Raw genomic sequence first — 14148 nt, 5'->3', positions numbered from 1 at the left:
AATCAATTTGTTTTGTTTGTTGTGTAAGTGCGTGAAACTTAGTGCATAAAGTATGCAGGATGAATGGTTGTAGGTGTGAGAAACCTCTTAAGATAGCTTGCTGTTTCCTAGTTCTGCTGGATCTCTCAGTGGCCTTTGACACCATTGACCATAGCATCCTTCTGGACCGTCTAGAGGAGCTGGGGGCACTGTTATATAGTGGCTCCGCTCCTTCCTCCTGGGCCGTGTCCAGAAAGTGGTGTTGGGGGATGAGTGTTCAGACCTCTGGGCTCTCGCTTGTGGGGTGCCTCAGGGTTCCATCCTCTCCACCATGCTTTTCAACATCTATATGAAGCCGCTGGGAGAGATCATCAGGGGTTGGGGCTGGGTGGTCACCAGTATGCAGATGACACCCAGCTCTACCTCTCTTTCAAATCAGAACCAGTGAAGGCGGTGAAGGTGCTGTGTGAGTGTCTGGAGGCAGTTGGAGGATGGATGGCAACTAATGGATTGAGGTTGAATCCTGACAAGACAGAAGTACTCTTTTTGGGGAACAGAGGGTGGGTGGGGATGGGGGACTCCCTGGTCCTGAATGGGGCAACTGTGCCCCTGAAGGACCAGGTACACAGCCTGGGAGTCATTTTGGACTCACAGCTGTCCATGGAGGCGCAGGTCAATTCTGTTTCCAGGACAGCTGTCTACCAGCTCCATCTGGTACGCAGGCTGAGACCCTACCTGCCAGCGGACTGTCTCGCCAGAGTGGTGCATGCTCTAGTTATCTCCTGCCTGGACTACTGCCATGTGCTCTACGTGGGGCTACCTTTGAAGGCGACCCGGAAACTACCAACTAATCTAGAATATGGCAGCCAGACTGGTGAGTGGGAGCGGCCACCGAGACCACATAACACTGGTCTTGAAAGACCTGCATCGGCTCACAGTATGTTTCCGAGCACAATTCAAAGTGTTGGTGTCGACATTTAAAGCCCTAAATGCCTTCGGCCCAGTATACCTGAAGGAGCGTCTCCACCCCCATTGTTCTGCCCAGACACTGAGATCCAGTGCCGAGGGCCTTCTGGTGGTTCCCTCCCTGGTTACAGGGCACCCGCCCTGTGGAACACTCTCCCATCAGATGTCAAAGAGATAAACAACTATCTGACACTTAGAAGACATCTGAAGGCAGCTCTGTTTAGTGAATTTCTAATGACTGATGTTTTAATGTATTTTTTTATCTTTGTTGGAAGCCGCCAAGAGTGGCTGGGGAAACCCAGACAGATGGACGGGATATAAATAATAAATTATCATCATCATCATTATCATCAAAAGCTTCCAGAAAGAAAAAGTTCTAGACTTGCCTTGGCAATCTATCGTCCCTTCTGCCTCAAAAGTCACTAACAGAGGAATTTGGGGGGTAGCATTCAGGGACGTGCTTTATACCGCTGAGAGATGAGATGCTGTGACCAGGGCTTGGTGTTGGGGTTCTGCATTTATTTATTAAATTTTATTTATGGCATTAATACACCATTCTTTTCTGCAAACAGCTCAAGATGGCCTAAATAGCCCCCCCTGTTTTATCCTCATAACAAACCTCATAACACCCCCCTCCCACTTAGACTGAGAGGCAAGGACACACCCAGCAAGCTTCATGGCTGAGGGGAGGAGGATTTGAACCCCCAGGCTTTGGACTTGATCCAGGAGGGAGTAGCTGAACCCCATTCAGAACGACGTCTCTCTGAGCAAACAAACACCCACCTGCAGAATCTCTGACGTGTCACTGTTGGGTTTCTGGCCATTATTCATCTGTTTACTGGCTGCAGGCCCTGATCCAGCACTGCTATATCTGGGTCTGATGCTAAAAGGGGAGAGAGCTGGATGTCATCAGCATTATGATGGGACCTCCCCACCCCCAAGTGATACCTTACAGCAATTTTGTGTAGACGTTTGCTGGGAGCAATGGAGAGAACCTAGTGGTAGGTTAGGCTCAGAGGCAGTGACTATTCAAGGTCACACCCAGTGAGCATAGCCAAGTGGGAAATTGAATCTTGGTCTCCTAGGTCCTAGCCTGACACTCTAGCCACTACACCATGCTGTCTCTTGTAATTGTCTCAGAGTGGTCTCATGACTTCTTTCATGTGGAATGGAATTGGCACCTCCACAAAATGGGCATTAATCCAGAACCCAGGTCATTTTCCAGCCTACTATTATTAGCCATGAAGGGTGGTGGTTGAGTAAACAAATGTTTGGCCACACCATAACAACTTAACTTGCTCAACCCTGATTATTATTATTATGCTCAACTTAATTACTATTAAGCTCAAAGCTTTCTGTCATTAAATTTGGACATTTCCCCCCTTACTATCTTGACCGACTCCTTGGTTTCCCCATAAACAACCTCAGGAGTTTTACCTAAGCAGGTATCTCCAGGTGCACCTCAAACTTTATCGTGACATGGGATTGATTATTATTTTAGTTAGTTATTATACCATCCAGAGCAGGTAACCTCCCAGCCACTCAGTCTAGAACAGGCCGCTAACAGTTCCCCAGTTTTATCTGGATTGAGCTTCAGTTTGTTGGATCTCTTCCAGTCCATTACTGAGCCAAGACAGTGGTCCAGCACATCTGCTGCCACACCTGCAGATGTAAAGGAGAAGTAGAGCTGTGTGTCATCAGCATATTGAAGACAATGTACTCCAAACTTCTGGATAACTCCACTCAGTGGTCTCATGTAGATGTTTAATAGCATAAAATTGAACCCTGAGGAACCCCACATTGAAGGCTCCATGGGGCCACAGAACACTCCCCAAGCATCACCCTCTGGAAACATCCATCCAAGTAGGACTGGAAGCACCACAAAGCAGTGGAGTGGTGGTTAGATTGTCAGACTAGGACCTAGGAGAGTTTCAGCCATGAATCTCACTGGGTGACTTTCGACTAGTCACTTCTTTCTCCCAGCCTAACCCGCCTCATAGGGTTGCTGTGAGAATTAAATGAGAAGAACCACGTACACTACATTGTACTCTTTGGGGGGAGGGGGAATATGTGGTATAAATGCAATCAATCATCATACGTGTTCACTGGTGATGTGGGTACTCCAGAAAATGTTGGATCTGAATATTCTTCTGCCTTCAATCACTAGGGATATGATTTATCAAGTTCCTTTGACCTTATATTTAAAACTCAAACTTAAAACACTATAAAAATGAATGTTTTACAAATTGTATAAATATTTCAAAAGGTTTTCCAACAGCCAGAAGAGGTGGGAAACTTCTGACATGTGGGGGTGCAGGGGAAAATCGATAAATTGCACTTAACGTTATGTACAAAGAAATTCAAAGCTGTGCTTTGAAATTATTTGTGTTTGGGATACTTGTAAATATTTTAAGATGGGCTACTCAATAGTGTATAACTTCTCCTTGAAGTTATTTAGGTTTCAGTAGGAAAATGGAAGGTGCAGAAAGCCGTCTTCTTAAGTAATATGTGCTTCCTGTGTATAGTCTGCTGGGTGAGGGGGGAGTTTAAAAGTTTAATTGCAAATGGTATTTTTAGATCCCAGTTACTCAAATTGACTTGAACTGTGTTTACTGATGGTTACTAATTTTATGAAACAATGCATTTCTAAAAGGAGAACATTTTTCTGTGGGAAGAATATAACAGTGGAAAATATTGTTTGCTAACAATTCCCAAACTAGTTCTCATGAGAGAACTGCTGGCATGCCTCAAAAAAGAGAAAAAATAATAATTAAATAGCTAAGTGCTCCTATTAAACAAAAATTGCGTTACAGTTTGATGGGGTCAGTATAGATGATGTCCTGAATCCTTTTCAATTTCCTGGGTGTTGTGCCCAGTGATGGTTAGAATCTAATAGAATCTAGTGTTGCTGAGCTAGTAAGACAAGTTTATTTGTAAGACCTTGGCTGGCCTCTTAAGGGTCCTCATTAGCTCCCAAAAGAGTGAGATGTGTTTCAAGAGCTATGCTGCATCTCTGCGTGATTTGCTGTCCTCATCTTGCTCAGCTCCCTTCATTGAGGACTGGTTGTTCTGCTGTGTTTTCATCAGGTATGTATTATCAGATCAATCGGTTGCTCCCAGTGCACAAACAGCTTTTGGAGAAAGGCTGTCTGTCTCTGCAAGAGTTTCTGCTGTAGGCTTGCATCTTCAAGTATAGTTGCTGAAAACCACAGGAGGAGAGAGTGCACTTGTGGTCAGATCCTGCTCGCTGGTTTCCCATGGGCATCTGATCGGCTCCTGCAAGAACTGGATGCTGGACAAGGTGGGCCATTGGCCTGATCCGGTTGGTTGTTCTTATGTGCTTATGCTCTTAAGGCAGAGCTGATGCCATAACTATTTTAGTTCTGTGTACAACTGGTACCTAGAGCTTCCAGGTCCATTCATTTCCATATCAGTAGGGCTGGGAAGACTCATTTCTGAAACACAGAATTGGAAGGCTTTCCAATGGTCATCTAGTCCAACTTAGGGTTACCAGATGGGGGACAGTCCCCGGATTCACCAATCTGTCCCTGGACAAAATCTGTCCCCGGAATGTCCCCGGTTTTTAATTAATGTCCCCGGATTTATGCCTGGGGACTTCTGGCGAGGCAACATGGTGGACGCCATGGCAGCGAGCAGCACTGGAGGTCCTGGACACGTCAAAGTTCCAGCCAGCCAATCCACTGGCGGGGGGGGGAGGGGGCTATTTAAACCGAGGTGCGAGCCAGAGAGCTTCTTTCTGGCTTGCTTCCTCAACCAGCGCTCGCCCTGAACTCGCACAGAGCTGCCTGCAGCAGAAGAGCCCACGGCGCTCTTCTGCTGAGGGCTCTGTGCACCCGAGTTGGGGGGGAGTGCTTAGGCGGTGAAGAAGAGGATGAGAAGCATAGAAAAGGGCTGTGCCGCGTTGTGTGAGAGAGAGACGGAGTGCGGCGGCGGCTTCTCACGGGAACAAAGAGGCGCGAAAACGAAGGCTGAGGGGGAAATGGGGGGGGGAGGAAGGTAGGCAGGCTCCTTTGCTTTCTCTGCCTCCCCTCCCTCCAATGGCCACTGTGGAGATGGTGAGTTTAACGGGGGCGAGGCAGGTGCTGCAGCGCCCCTTGTCCCCAGCAGTGCCACGCTGCCTTCCCGCCAGGAGTGGGGCGCAGGGGGCTGGGGGTTGAAATGTTCCTGGGAGATAGAGCCTCCCTCCCTCTTGTGAGGAGGGCTGTGTGTGAGTCCACTGTTCGTCCACCTCTGGTAACAGGACACCACCACCACCAGTTAAATCTCCATAGAGACTGCACTCACCCTCCAGTGGTCTCCTGGTTATGGGAAGCCGGTGCCTTGTGTGTGTGTGTGTGTTTTAATGTGTGTTTTCCCAAGACCAGCAAGCGCCTTTACTCGATCTCTCTCCCCCACCACCACCAACCTCTTTTTTTGGCATTTGTGTGCTTGTAGATGGGCTTCTCCGCCTGTCTTGTGTTGAGGTGTGCGACCGACAACTTTGGGGTCCCCCCCTAAAAAAAGGTCAAGAACTCTGGGCAACCCTTTCCTAAAATAAAGCATGATTTTTTTTTAAAAAAAAGTGTCCACAGATTCCTTGAAAAAAATCTAGTAACCATAGTCCAACTCCCTGCAATGCAGGAGTTACAGCTAAAGCATCCCTGACAGGTGGCCATCCAACCTCTGTTTAAAAACCTCCAATGAAGGAGAGTCCACCGCCTTTCGAGGCAGTCCGTTCCATTGTCGAATGGCTCTTGCCATCAGAAATTTCTTCCTGATGTTTAGTTAGAATCTTCTTTCTTGCCATTTGAACCCATTGGTTTGGGTCCTGCCTTGTGGGGTAGAAGAACACAAGCTTGCTCTGTTTTCCATGGGACAGCCCTTCAGATAAGGTGGACACCATACCACATCTCAGTCTTCTCCCTGGAGAGCTTGTGCCAGTCATTGGGCTTCACAGAGCCATGGTGTGAAGGCAGCACCCTACATTTCTAAGTACACCCTCCTATTTAATTTAAAGAAGTGTGTGTCCCAGTTTTCAGTTGCTTGGGGAATCCTGACAGTTGCTTGGGGAATGTGCACGTGCATTGATAAATAAGGGAATTATCTGCCCATTGCCTAGCAAATAGTAAATTTCTGCTCCAAATCCAGCAACATAACTTCTCGACTACTGTAACACATTCTAATGGGGCTGCCTTTGAAAAGTGCCCAGAAACTCCAACTGGCTCAGAGAGCTGTAGCCAGACTGTTGACTTTGGCTAGTTATAGGAAGTAGATGAGTCCCTTGCTGCAATTTAAAGGGCTGGTTATGAGCTATAAAGCCCTAAGAGGCTTAGGTCCGGACTCTGGAAAACTGTATTCCCTCATATGAATCTGCCTGAGCTTTGAAATCTTTGGAGGAGGCCTTTCTCTCTGTCCCACCCCCTCCCCTCACAGGCACAATTGGTGGGGATGTGGGACAGAGCCTTCCTGGTGGCTGCTCCGTGACAACTTAGGAACTCTTTTCTTAAAGAAGCCAGACTTGCTCCTTCCTGGCTGTCCTTGTGCCAGCTGGTGAACACCGTTTTATTCTGACAGGACTTTGGGAATTGGCTGCTTTTAATGAAAGAATTGGTGCTGTGATGTTATGTGCATTTTAATAGACTTGCTTTATACTTTATTGTTTTAATTTGATTAGAGTTCAGTTACTTTTAAACTATTATGTTTTATATCTTTTTAGCTTTTTGTATTTTATCTGTGTTTGTTTAAAATTGCGTCAGATGCTTTAAGTTGCAGTGTGGCGGAAAGGTGGGATAAAAATAAATATAATTTTTTATTATTATTATTTCCTGCAGGTAAAAGACACGGTTTACTAATAGTACTATACTATAGTAATACAGTGGTGCCTCGCAAGATGAAAAGAATCCGTTCTGTGATTCTCTTCGTCTAGAGGTTTTTTCGTCTTGCGAAGCAAGCCCATTGAAGGATTAGCGCTATTAGCGGCTTTTAGCGGCTTATCTGCTGATCGGATCAGCTGATAAGCGGCTTAGCGGCTTAGAAAAAGGGGGGGGGAGAAAAAAACCAGCAGGAACTCGCAAGACATTATCGTCTTGCGAAGCAAGCCCATAGGAAATTCGTTTTGCGAAGCACCTCCAAAACGGAAAACTCTTTCGTCTAGCGAGTTTTCCGTCTTGCGGGGCACCACTGTACTATTATTACTGCACCATGCCTTTTTCCTATATAGGGACTCATTACCATAAAACTACCCCCCTCATTAAAAACAGGCAGTTCCCCAAAGCCTGTTGGAATAAGAAGGTTTTCACCAGCCAATGGAAGAACAAAGCAAGACTGGCTTTGCCAGGAAGTGAGTTCCAAAGGTACTCCCTTATTGCACAAACAGGGTCTGTTAACTGGAGGGCCCAACCCACTCACTTTGATGGAAGCAGGTCCACATGCACAAAGCTTGCTGCTCACACATTTCTGCTTAATCAGTCAGTCAGAGTGAATGGGTTGCCCTTACACAAAGCTCCACCTGGTCTATGGAGCCACCTGTAGGCCTTCTCGCCATGGCAGCTGTACCTTTGCCTACAAACTTCACCACGATGCAGTTGAGACTGCTCTGATTCACGCTGCTGTGAAACAACCTTTTCTCCCCATGACTTGTGGTGGGTAAGTAATTCTACACCAGATAAACCCAGCAGGGAAGTGCACTTTCTGTTTTCATTCTGTTCCCCCCCTGCCTCGTTTTGCTCCTATTTATTCAAAGGCATTTCATCACATCAGGCTTAAAAGTCAAGCGTGCGCTGTTTATTTTGGCATTACTAGCTACCAGCTCACGTTGGAATTTAATTGCCTCGAATTAGCTATGTTTGGGACAGGAGGAGAAGGGATCTCTCAGGATTGTCATGGGAAAGCGAGGAGCAGATCGTGATGGCGTGAATTTCCCACACCCTGCCTCTTAGAATTTTAGTACCTTAGGCTGTGAATGAGCTTCAGGGCCGAGTGGGGATTAGAAAACTGGTTTCTCCCAAGTCCTAGTGTGATACTCTACCCACTACAGTGGTACCTGGGGCTACATACGCTTCAGGTTACATATGCTTCAGGTTAAGACTCCGCTAACCCAGAAATAGTACCTTGGGTTAAGAACTTTGCTTCAGGATGAGAACAGAAATCGGGTTCCGGCGGCGTGGCAGCAGCGGGAGGCCCCATTAGCTAAAGCGGTGCTTCAAGTTAAGAACAGTTTCAGGTTAAGAACGGACCTCCGGAATGAATTAAGTACTTAACCTGAGGTACCACTGTATATCATGTTGACTCCATTGACCCCCACTGACACATATTGCTTGATTACAGTTGTGTAGCATGAATTGCCAGCACCTGGGGCAGGGCACGTGGGAAGCTGGGGTGCATGCCAGGGGTGGGGCCTTCCCCTCTCAGGCACTTTCCTGCCTCCCTCCCTACTTGGTGGGCTGTGGCAGTGGCAGTACACTCCTGCTCCCTCCCTCTTGGCCACGCCAGGCAGCACACCGGTAGCAGTCAGTGGCAAGGTGCAGGTATGGAGGGCAGACCAACGAGCACCCATGCTGGCTCTCGGCCAGCCCAGGCAGACATCCAAGGAAAAGGAGGCACCACCCAGCCCCAAAGGGCGAAGGCCCAGCCCGGGTGTGGACTGCCTCCCACAGCTCTGGAAGGAGCACAGCAGGGAGCCTGTTGTGGAGGCGTCTGGCTGCGCCTCTCATGATTTTGCCCCCCTGCTACACTACTGCTTGTTTACGATGCTTAAATCTCACCTCCTGCCAGCCTTCTCCACCACCCCATATTTGTGGCACGCATCTAACAGCACTTGATGTATCAGGCTGAAGCTAGGTCCGCAGACACGTGTTGTGTTGCTTGGAAGAATTCAAAGTGCTGCATGTTGCTGCTACCACTGGAACCTTTCAGTTGTTTGCTGTCTCCTCTCTCCTTCCAAAGGTGGCTTAAGAATTAAAATTCACAGTGTAAAACTGAGTGGAAGGGTGAGCTTGCGGTCTGTGGGCCTGAAACCTTGTCTGAAATCCTGGAGAGCTGCTGCCAGCCAGGACAGACAGTGCTAAGGTAGAGAGACCAGTGGTTTGATTCAATATTAGGCAGCTTCCCATTTCATTCAGCTCCTTTTTAAAACCGTAAGGACTAGAATTTTGATCTGTTTCTATGGGAAAGAGCTGTTTCTCCAGTGCCTTGCATGCATAAGGTCCCAGCTTCAATTCTCAATGGCACCTTCTGGTAGAAATCCCCTGCCCCAGAAACCCTGGGGAGCTGCTGTCAGTCAGTGTTGAGACAGTCTTTAGCTAGATTGACCTACAGGTTGAAGAAAGTGCCTTCTCACCATAATGTGACCCCTGACATTATTGTGGTATTCCTTTCTGTTTTGGAAGCACTTGATTCTGCTGTCAGTGGTGCTGTAAAAAGGGCGAGGCATCTCATTCAGTGATGTTGCAAGGAGCAGCAGCACTGTTTATTTTTACCTCCTCTTTGCAATGCTGAGCTTCTCTGCACAAGCTCAGTGCTGCAATAGTTGGGAAATTGCCTCCTCTTCTCTTCAGACTGTGCTACCAGGAGTAGTAGATATTCTTGGAGGTAGCCTCATAAGAGGGTAAAAAGAGCCTGCTGGGTTAGGCCAGTCCAGCATCCTTTTCTCGCAGTGCCTCTTTTGGGAAAACAGTAAGCAAGAGCCCTCTCCCCTCCTGTGGTTTCCAACAGCTGGTATTCAGAAGCATTGCTACCTCCAACGATGGAGGCAGAGCATAGCTATCAAGGCTAGTAGCCATCAATAGCCCTCTCCTCCTGCATGAACTTGTCTAAGCCTCTTTTAAAGCCATCTACATTATTGGCAGTCACTGCCTTTCCATTTTCTCTCCCTCCACCCCCATCTCATTTTGGGGAAGTTTATCCTTTTGACATAAAATCTGATCCCATTGACCACTTGGCCACTCAGATGCATATTTAAATGAACAGCACTGTGGTCACTGCTACCAATTGGATTGACAGCACTTATTGCACCAGGTCCTTTAGCTGTGATTACTTCATTGCAGGGTATTGGACTAGAGGACCCTGTGGGATGCCTCCCAGCCTTAAAATTCTATCATCCTATAAGTCCATCAGGTACTTGATCAAGAAGATTTAGCGGTTACATATTAGAAGCTGGGGGTAGTAGCGCTGTGCTTCTTGATGTATAAACAATTCATATCCCATCTGCTTTCAAAACACGAATGCAAGGTGGCTTACAGCCGCCATAAAGCCTCAAACAATATGAGCACGAAACCTATTAAGCCCACACCATAATAAATCACCAATTAACAACAGGAGCAGAAATCCTTTCAAGTAGCAAGAGGGTGTAATAGCAGGCAAGGCCGCTGTAGTTTTCTGAAACCTGGGATGGGTCTTCTGCGAGCTAAATCACAAAATGAGAATCTGCCCACCTTTTTTCTGTTTGCATGAATGTGTGAAACTATCCTATTCCCGACCCCCACCCCCAGCTGACTGGAATGAGATTTGGAAGACGGGCAGCTTTCAGATTGCAAAAGGCAGTTTACAGTTTCTATTGTGGATAATACATTTTTCAATAAATGTGAGCAAACATTGGGTTACAAGAATTTTTTTTAAAAGCCAAACAGTTTTTGATTAGATTCTCCTCCTAATTGCCTTTTTATTTGGTCAGGAAAGGGCACTGGTAGATATTAATTATAAACCTCAGGTCTCAGCCAACTGTTTCCTTTCTCACACTAGGGACAAGCAATCCCAGGAGTGTCGTGGGCTGAGAATTCTCACACTCTCTAGCTCCTGCAAATTGGTGTAAAGATAGAGAATTTACACATATACATTGCCTCAGAGAGAGGAGAGTCCAGGGACAGAAATGAGTTGGCTTTGTTTGCCCTTGTACAGCCTGCTGCAGCCTTTCCCAATCTGATGCCCTCCATGTTTTTGGACTCCAGAGCCCCCCAGCCCCCAGCCAGCATGGCTGTTTGATGCTGGGAGCTGTAGTACAAAGAATCTGGGGGGCACCAGCTTGCTAGAAGCTATCTTGTCCTTAAACAACTGTGTCTAGTTCTGGAGACAACAAGCTTAAAAATCTCCAAGGAAGGATAGTCCACCACCTCTCGTGAGAGTCTGTTCCACTGTCAAATGGCTCTTACCACCATAAAGTTCTTCCTCATGTTTAGTCAGAATCTCCTTTCTTGTACCTTGAATTTGTTGATTTGAGTCCTACTCTCCAGAAAACAAGCTTACTCCACCTTCCATGTGAAAACCCTTCAGATATTTGAAGATCATATTTCCTCTCGGTCTCCTCTTTTCAAAGTTAAAGATATCCAACTCCCTCAACCATTCCTCCTAAGGCTTGGTTCCCAGACCCTTGATCATCTTGGTTGCTCTCCTCTGCACATTCTATGATTCTGTGTTCCAAGTGGTCAATTCTCTTCCTAAATTGTAATGCTCAGAACACAGGGCCTCCAGTGGGGTAGACCGGTGGGGTCTACCCAAGGCAGAATAAATGATACTATGACTTTCTTTTGATCTGGATACTGGACTTCTGTTGATGCAGCCTGTCACCACACTAGCTTTTTATTGCTGCTGCATGACACTGTTGACTCATGTTAAGCTCTTGGCATGCTAAGACCCTGAGATCCTAGGGCCCCACAATGATGATGGAAAATTTTGAAAGGAAATTCTGCTTCTTTTCCTTGAGGGATGAGAAAAATAAAAATATCTCAGAAATGCAGTGTCTTTGGGTACTTTTTGTACCCAAGGCTCTAGCTTGTCACAATGCTTGAAAGGTCACTAACATGAATTTGCTTCTAGGTGTTCTCTTTAACATGTAGATGTTGGTAAGGGCATAGCAAGTGTGCATTTTGTGTGGGGTGGAGAGGATGAGCAAATGGCCCTAATGAGGGCTGGAAAAAGAGGAAGATGCCCCGGTCCTGTATACCTGAAGGAACATCTCCACCCCCATCGTTTGTTCCACCTCCGAGGGCCTTCTGGTGGTTCCCTCACTGTGAGAAGTGCAGTTCCAGTGAACCAGGTAGAGGCCCTTCTAGTCATGCCTGCCTTGTAGAATGCCCTCCTGCCAGATGTCAAAGAGATATAGGACTTATAGAAGACATCTGAATGTAGCCCTGTATGTAACGGTAAAGGACCCCTGACAGCTAAGTCCAGTTGCGAACGACTCTGGGGTTGCGGCGCTCATCTCACTTTACAGGCCGACGGAGCCAGTGTTTGTCCGCAGACAGTTTTTTCCAGGTCATGTGGCCAGCATGGAAGTTTTTAATGCATGATGTTTTGCTGTGTTTCTATAATTTGCTGGAAGTCGTCCAAAATGGGTGGCATATAGATAAACTAACAACAACAACAACAACAACAACAACAACAACAACAACAGGAGATCTTTCTGGACTGTGCTCTAATTTTTTAAACAGCTGACCTTCCTGAGTATTTCTGGATCCTGCAGTGGCTGCACAATATGTTGTGGACTCTGACAATGTAATGTGGGATTCGTATAATAGCTGCTAGGGCGGCAAAACACTACCATCTTCCTGTTCCAAATACTGTTGTTCTGATTGCAAATAAGTGCAATTCCTCTTCTCCAAAGTGATCTCATTTATCTAGTCAGCACACAGGGAAGGATGTAATGGAAGGACGTGCATGTAATGTATTTCTGAGATCATTTTTGGGACTGAGATTGAAAGCAGCAGCTCATGGAAGCTAGGAAAGGTGGCCTGCAGCTTGTGTAAAAAGAGCCTTCAAGACTGGGGTGGGGAAAATAAAGGGATAGAGTAGGGTTCAAATACCCAACTCAACCATGAAGCTCACTGGATGTGACCTTTGGGGCTGGTCACTCCCTCTCTCAACCTGCCTCACAGGGTTGCTGTACTTTTATCTACACACGTTTTCAGCTTTTCTTCTTAAAACATCTTGTTCCCCATCCTCCCGAAAAACCTGCCTCTTTCTCCCTCCACCAGTAAGTATAAAAACATTTTAAATGACTATCCCAACAAATTCAAATACTGTACTTATGGAAGTAAATAATCACAGTTGTATATGGAAGCATAAGACTAAAACACATACTGAAATATTGTTTAAATGAATGAATAAATTTCAACAAGATAAGTTTAATTGTATCCCTGATGGGTAATACAAATTTATATGAAAAGTTTTTTTTTTTAAGGCCAAACCTTCCCATCTTCTGCAGTTCCTGCAATGGAGCATCTGATTCTAAGCGGTTGTGCAGAAGAGCATATGGAAATCCCTATCACCCTTTGCAGACTGCATTACCCCCTCATTCTTTGTGACGAGGAAGACACACCTTGAGTGCATTGTGCAAATCTTGATGTCCTTGCAAGGAAGAAATCCAAAACGCTTCTGGAATATCCATAATGGAATGCTTCCATAGATCCATGAAATAATATCTGTACTGGATTTTGTGCGACATTCAGACTTCTCTTTCTGAAGCTTTCCAAGTGGTATAACCGTACTCCCTTAGGTCCTGTGCTAGCATTGCAAAACCTTCAGGATTGTGGTCTCGTTATGGCATTGCATCGCATGCCAGAACAGTTCTGCAATATATGCAACAGCTTGCCCCACTCCCTTAATCCTGATGGTTGCGAAGAGATAAGGAATTTGGACAGAGGTGCATTTGCCAGACAGAGTAAACAAGTGCAGAAGAGTGGTAACATCTCCTAACAAACATTTCAATATTCAGCAGTGTTTAACATTAGGCCCAAGAAGTGCTACAACTTTGTTTAAAAACTTCTGTTTCATGAACCCGGCAAGCCTTTATGTAGTTTCTATGAATCTTTTGGCAAGCGATCAGTCCTGGAATTTGAATCTTGAATGAGTTGCAAGAATAAACACCTTAAGGGGGGAAAGAAGAACTGGTGTAGCGTTTTGAATGTTAGACTAGCACCTGGGAGACCAGGTTTCACTTTCCTTCTCAGTCATGAAGCCCATCAGGCTTCGCCTAACCTTCCTCACAGGGTGGTTGTGAGGATAAAAAGTGGAGGTGGTGAACAATGTACTTTATGCTGAGCTCCTTTGAAGAAATCTGAGATATGAATGAAACATTAAACATAAGAGTGCAGTTCCATTTGAGTATGCCAAGTAGCCATGGAATGTAGAGGAAGATAATTGAAAAGAAAGTCGGGTGGGAGGGAAGGAGCAGAATCTCTTGCGTTGTGGGGAAATGGCTGCCTAGAATCC

The 14148-nt window shown here is 46.1% G+C and overlaps 1 protein-coding gene across 2 annotated transcripts in view; it reads left to right on the top strand.

The window, feature by feature from the left end:
• AR (androgen receptor) overlaps positions 1-14148 on the top strand; it is a 247266-nt gene that overhangs the window by 40609 nt on the left and 192509 nt on the right. The window contains exon 1 of one of the 2 annotated variants that reach the window (XM_082208535.1): positions 7412-7590. The exons of the other annotated variant lie outside the window; for it this stretch is intronic. Coding sequence (XP_082064661.1) covers positions 7427-7590 — 164 coding nt within the window. The 5' untranslated portion in view covers positions 7412-7426. Of the gene's footprint in view, positions 1-7411; positions 7591-14148 lie in introns of those variants that run through there. 2 annotated transcript variants of the gene reach the window in all.

Source organism: Podarcis vaucheri (assembly GCF_965113315.1).
Source record: "Podarcis vaucheri genome assembly, chromosome: Z".
Lineage (NCBI taxonomy): Eukaryota > Metazoa > Chordata > Lepidosauria > Squamata > Lacertidae > Podarcis > Podarcis vaucheri.
The sequence above is the reverse complement of the archived record's forward strand: the minus strand, read 5'-3'. Positions and strand labels throughout refer to the sequence as shown.